A 6,675-nucleotide genomic window follows, 5' to 3' on the forward strand; every position below is an offset into this window, starting at 1 on the left:
CTGTTAGTTTTGTTTGAGTTGAGTCCTCTATAATACATTTGTGAAAGCCTATTACTAATTTTTTAATTATTAGTTTGTGAATTTTGTGAAGTGATGGAACCACCTATTAAGTCATGATGCAAAAGAATAAATTCCATTATTGTAAAGTCACCAGCTGATCTAAATTCAATTTATAACTCCAGTTGTTGTAAATTTACTTTGCATAACAATCACCTTGTTTTTGATATTAAGATTTAATGTATCCTGTGGTATTTGGTCTAAAGGAAATTACTTTATTTTGTCTGATGATTCAATTTGACAATAGTTTATGTATTTCTATCTTATATGTATGATAATTTGTTTGATGTTTAAAACCTAAAACAAAAATATATAACGACATTTTTTAGTGCCCCTAATATGACTGACTCAAATCCAGTTCCTGGAACATCAAATCCAAAAGCTAAAATTAAAATAAGTAACCTCGCTGAGCCTAATGAAAAGGAAGTTTCAGCAGATGAACCCCCCCCCCCCACAGAACACAGTGGCCTGAAGTTTGGGACAGAAGATATGTGGGAGAGAAAGAAGGCGGGCGGCTTTTCCTTGGTAGACTCAAAGGAAGGTAAATTAGGCTGTAAAATTTATTTTGAAGTCGGTAATTTGGGAGCCTACAAAAAAGAAATGTTTCGCTTTTTTTATGAGTGGCGTTTCGTACAAAGTTTGTTTTTATGGCTCAAATAGAACAAATCAACTCAAATCTTTGAGGAAAAAGATTATTGAACATAAACAGTCAAAAGCTCACCAAATCTCGATGGACCACAAGTAATTGATCAAATGAATCAAGCTCAGCTCGAATCAACTAAGGCTGTGTTTAGATCGGCATATTTTATTGCTCAAAACGACCGTCCGTACAGCGACCATTTCGGATTGCTTGAGCTACAAAAACTAAATGGGTTAGATATCGGCGTAGGCCTTCATTCAAGGTATAGCGCGGCCGAAAATTATAGATCATATTTCAAAGGAAATTAAAATGCGCATTTGAATCAAATAAAAGAATTTCGGGAAAACTGTCAATAATCATTGATGAATATACAAGCATCAATTCTAAATCCGTCCTCATTGTATATTTAAAACTTTGAATTTAGCAAGGATAAACCACCAAGTACTTTATTTTTGGACTTAGTCGAGCTTTCTGATCAAAAAGCTGAGACAGTTTGTAACAGTGTTCACCAGTGCCTTGAAGGATATGGTTTTAATGGCGAGTACTTCAAACAAAACTTGGTTTCCTTTACAAGCGACGGGGCAAACGCCATGTTGGGAAAGCACTTAGGTGTAGCAAGGAGATTTTTATCTGTTTACCCTAATATTATCTTATGGTGCTGTATGAATCACAGACTGGAAACTGGCTATTGGGGATGCCATAAGTGAAGTAGCCGGGGGGTTAAAACCATTTCCAGTCATTTCGTGGATAAACTATTTATTCATTGTACAGCACATCTCCAAAGAATAAGCGAGAGTTAAAAGAATGTGCACAGGAGCTCGATATTAAAATGAATAAACATCGGCAGAAATTTTAAGCACGAGGTGGGTAGCAAGCAGTTTTCGTAATGTTTCAGCCGTGTGGTTTGGTTATCAAGCCTTAGCCAGCCACTTTCTCTAAAGCAATGGATGATCCAGAGAGGAAACATCACTGATAGATGCAAATATAATGGTTTATTGAAGAAGCTGACTTCCATAAGTTTTTGTTAAACTTAGCATTTATGTTATGACGTTCTTGCTGAATTGGCTTTGTTGTCTGAAAGTCAGGAAAACAGAAAGCACGTCCCTTGTATTTGCAGACAAACTGATTCATAGATCAATGAGATATCTGGAATCTTTTGAAAGAAAAATCTGGGACAAGAGGGGGGGGGGGGGTTCTGGAGGTACAAGTCACCATGAGGGAAGGCTGTTTTGCTTCTGTAAAGTTAAATGAAAACCTAAAAATCATATCATTTAATGGTAAGCAGTTGATTTCTAGTGTAATCAGCAACTTAAAGAAGAGAATGTTTACCGCTAGCTTAGCGAAGAAATTATCAAGAACGAGGAGTTTGTAGAGCAACTAAAAGTTTTGGAACCCGAATACTGGCCTACTGATATTCAACCTGGGTTTGGCCAAACTCAATTGGAGCAGCTATACAAAACGCTTCAAGTTGGAAATCAACAGAGCTGTGACTGCTTACAGGGATTACTTGGACAACAGCAGGCGGGTACCTGATGGACTGCAAGAGCTTATAAACTGCACTAAAATAATAACCTGTAGTTCCGCTGACTGTGAAAGAGGGTTCAGCAGTATGAATAACATACTCACACCATTAAAGAACTCATTGACAGTAAGTCATTGTCTTAGCCCTACTGTTTTTAAAACTCCAAGGTCCCCCGCTCCGCAGAATGGAAGCCTGACCCCTATGTAATGACATAGCTAAGCAGACATCGTTTAGCAGCCGACACCCAAACAAGATAGCAGAACCTCCAAAGAAAGGAAATGGGAATGGAAAAAGGAGAGGAATGTTGGGGACATTACTTTAGAGGTTATCGCACAATATTCATGTTCGTGTTACCGTTGAAATATGTAAAAATATTACTTTTACAATATTTAATAGTTTTTACAATGCATTCTTACAGTATACTTTTTCAGGCTACAATAATGTATTAGCACGACAGCACAGTAATTTTTCAAAGTATGTCTAAAATCATAGCTTTCTTGTTTGTCATTAAAAATGTTCTAGCCTAGTTTACGAAATAAAATGGTCTTTATTAATATTCAAAAAGATTTTTATTGCTATACCCAGTAACTAGCCGCTCCCATGGTGTAAGTATAATATATTTTATATTACAGTTTTCACCATGAAATAGCTACTGTTTATAAAATATATTTAATAATAAACCAGAATATATCAAAGTTTATTACAATTAATTGCTCTAGTTAAGTGGGTAAATCAAACAGTTTAACTGGAAGTCTGCAAATGTAACGCCAAGCTGACCTGTGCGAGGGGGGCGGGGGGGGAATCAGCGCGGTATGTACACCTTGGCAGTACATTATACTTACACCATGGTCGCTCCGGTACAGCTAAATTCTCGGCACTACACACACTGCCTATAATTATCCCTTTTTCTTGTTCAGTTTCTGTTTTGTTGCTTTCATTTTTTAAACTCAACGAAACGGTGTGTTGCAGAGAAATTACTGTGTGTTTCTCCATCAGTAATGTTCATCAATGAGAGAACATAGTCAATTAGTACTCTAGCCAAGAAAGTAAAGTTCATTTGTACTCACTCTCATCGCAGTATACTATAAGGACAAATACAATTTTTTATCTGAATATGGGATTATTATTGCCCTGTAAAGTAACTAATATATCCATTGTATGGGCATTTGATTTTCCAGATTAACTATCAAAATCTATCTATTAATTAAAACTATCAATAAACTATAAAAAATATAATATTGTATTTGTATTTGTATGAGTAAAATGATAATCTTTATAAAAAAATACAAGATGTAATTGATTTCTTGAATAATTATTGAATTTAAATTCAAAACATTGTAATAAAAGAAATGGTTTGTTGAAAGAGAGTGAGTTTATAGGTCACTGTTTATAAAAAACAAGATGAAGGTAACAGGAATAACAGGAAATACAGCCAAATAAGTAATATCAAAAGTGTTCTGGACAATTGGCACCCCTGCTAAATAACTAGCATTTGGGTATACATGTGCTTTGCCTGTATGTTTTTGTAATCTGGTTCCTTTTGCTCCCTTTAATTCTTCAGCTATTTATCTGTACTATAAAGTATGAGTTGTATTCTTTATTCTTCCATGTGTTAAATGATAGAGAATGCACATCATAATGATTTAATCAAATTGTTGTAGATTGTGGTCATCAAGAACCAAATGCTTATAACCCTGAGATGTGGTACATGAAAGGCTGCTCTGAACAAGTCCAGATGTGGTTCATTACAAGACTCCACATTGTCGGCATTGTAGGCCTTGTCATATCATTTATTCAGGTAAGAATGCTGTACTTTTTGGAAGACACCAAAATATGGAAGTGCCATCAAGATAATTTTATAATTAATAACAGACTGATAAAGTATTTGGTTTAACAGTTAAACGTCTTGATCTTGTATGAGGCATAACATATAGCAGAGTTAACTTTCATATAGCCCAAATGTTAACTTGTCTATCTTCATCTTTTTATACCTGTATATTAGGGTAAGATTTATTTCAATGAACAAGTGTGGCATTATAATTTGAAAATGTTTACGGCCCATGCAATAATTTATCAATAACAGATAAGACTGATATAAGATTTCTTGGATGTCTTTTCAACAAATTCTAATCTTTCTTTGACTGCGTAATTTCAAAATTCATGATGACTCATTACATTGCCAAGACCATAATATTGCCAATGATTTGTAATGTCACATGGTTTTAAATATTACATTAAATTCCAAAAATATATCAGAAAATATATATTAGTTGGCCTTCACCAAAACTAAGTGGGTACCTTTATCACTGAATTTAATAAGTCTGTAAAATTTTGAACAGTAAAATTTCAAGATGATCCCACAAAAATATGGGATATAAATAAAATTTCAGATCATTGGCTTCATACTAAAGGATATATGTATAGTTTATCAACAATGGTTGCTAATTGGTGGCATGTTAATATATTCATGAGCTTGGGACAATTCTTTTACCGTACATCCAGTGCCAAATTTTCAGATGTTGGGGTCCTAGGCAGTTTTTTGTTTAGTATTATAATTTACTTGTAATAACAGATTATTAGATTAACATAAAACTTTCAGAAAGACAAATTGTGACTTTTTAAAGCTTTTTAAAATATAATTTTAATGTAAAAACATAAATATATATTTCCTCTCTATTTATATTTTTAGAGAGTATATCACTAATTGAGAGTAATAAGGCTGTATGTTTGAAATGTTATCATATATTTGACTTTTATAGTTTTATATACTATCTATCTATTAAATAACTCATTTAATAATCAGAAATTTAACATCTTTCTATAAGAAAAAATATAATGTTTAATGTCATACATCAAACCTTTTAAGTTCACAATAAACACAATGCGTTATAATCTACATGATGACTGTAATAGGGTTTGTATATGCCTTTTTTATGTATTTGTATGGTACAACCCTATAATTAAAAAATTGATTTGTTTTGCACATAGAACTAACAAATTCTTTCTGCAACTTTTGATTCAGTGTTTTATATTGATTTATATGTATTTTAATATATTATTTTAATTCATATGGAATAACATCTTTTGATAGTCTCCAATTTGAGAGTTGAATAAAAAATAAATTATAAAAATTGATTTGATGATGAAATAATCTGCTTGGTCCATGGCTCTCAATTTCCGGTTGAGTACTCTTACACTTGACCTATGAAATCACCAAGTTTTCACCATAAAGTACTGCTTGTTAAATGGCTGAATTATTTTATGCATTTGTGGGGAAAAAGTACATCCTAATCCTAATCCTAATAATATTATAAATGCGAAAGCGCCTTTTTTGTTTGTTTTGCTTTCATGCTTACACTATTCAAACCAACTGTATTGAAATTATGCATGGACATTTCTGGGGAATTTAGGCCTACTATTATTTCGAAAATCTCTCTGGGCTACGCCCCACAGAACTCTAAAATAGCAAAAAAACGCCAACTTAGTCTTTAAAGCTACAAAATATTAACTGAAAAATCCTGTTAAATTTAATCAACCGTTTGTGTCTGTTGTGTCATTGTATTTTTTTTTAAAAAAAAACAACTATACAGCACAACTATATTTTAAATTCATTTAACCACTATTTAATTATAACATTTATGTTTCATAATAACTGAGAATGTTTATGTGCAAGCATGTCTAAAAACTCAAAACTGTTTGGCTTTCTTGACATTACTACAATCTGATAAACAAGACTATAAATGATTACTGTAATGTTGGATACACTTCCTAAGGATTTCCCCCTTTATCAGGGCTAGATGATTTTGAGTGTAGTGGATTTTTCAGGCCCAAGTATGTATGTATTTTCTCTTTATCATGACAACAAGGCAAACTCAATTATGGCACTGGAAATGTTCAACCAAAATAAGATTGTAGCCGTTATTTCTTGTACACCATAATGTAAATTATGTTCAAAGATAATTGATATAAATAATTGATATAATAATAATACCGTACATACTATTTAATTACGTTCAAAAACGTTTTTAAAATGTGCTCAGCTTTATTTATCAGCTTCAAGTTGTGATAAAAACTAGTTTAGGTGTTCTTCATTCAACTGTCACCACACTAAATAAAAATCTAAATATTCTGTTGCTGTTTTTTATTGATAACAAACCCTGTTTGGCACGTTGTATATTTATAAAATCTTGCAAGAGCAATAAACAATAATTTCTCAGAAAAAATAATATGCTCTTGTTTAAGTTTTTCGACTGTTTAGCTGAGTTAATTTATGAAGTCATAAGAAAAAAATACATATTTAACAAAAAATAAATGTTTTTGTATGTTTGACATTTATTATCTCTATTTTTAATGCTAGAAATAGGTGAAAAAGTTTACTTCATTATATGTAAACCCTATAGGTACTAGACTAAATTAATCAAGTTATTTTAAAATATAAAACAAATTTATTAAAATA

At 32.1% G+C, this 6,675-nt stretch overlaps 1 protein-coding gene across 1 annotated transcript in view; it reads left to right on the forward strand.

Moving 5' to 3' along the window:
* LOC124362706 (tetraspanin-9-like) overlaps nt 1-6,675 on the forward strand; it is a 64,680-nt gene that overhangs the window by 55,769 nt on the left and 2,236 nt on the right. The window contains exon 6 of the mRNA XM_046817424.1: nt 3,881-4,017. Within this exon, the coding sequence (XP_046673380.1) occupies nt 3,881-4,017 (137 nt within the window). The remainder of the gene's footprint in view (nt 1-3,880; nt 4,018-6,675) is intronic.

The sequence above is a fragment of the Homalodisca vitripennis genome, chromosome 5 (assembly GCF_021130785.1).
Source record: "Homalodisca vitripennis isolate AUS2020 chromosome 5, UT_GWSS_2.1, whole genome shotgun sequence".
Lineage (NCBI taxonomy): Eukaryota > Metazoa > Arthropoda > Insecta > Hemiptera > Cicadellidae > Homalodisca > Homalodisca vitripennis.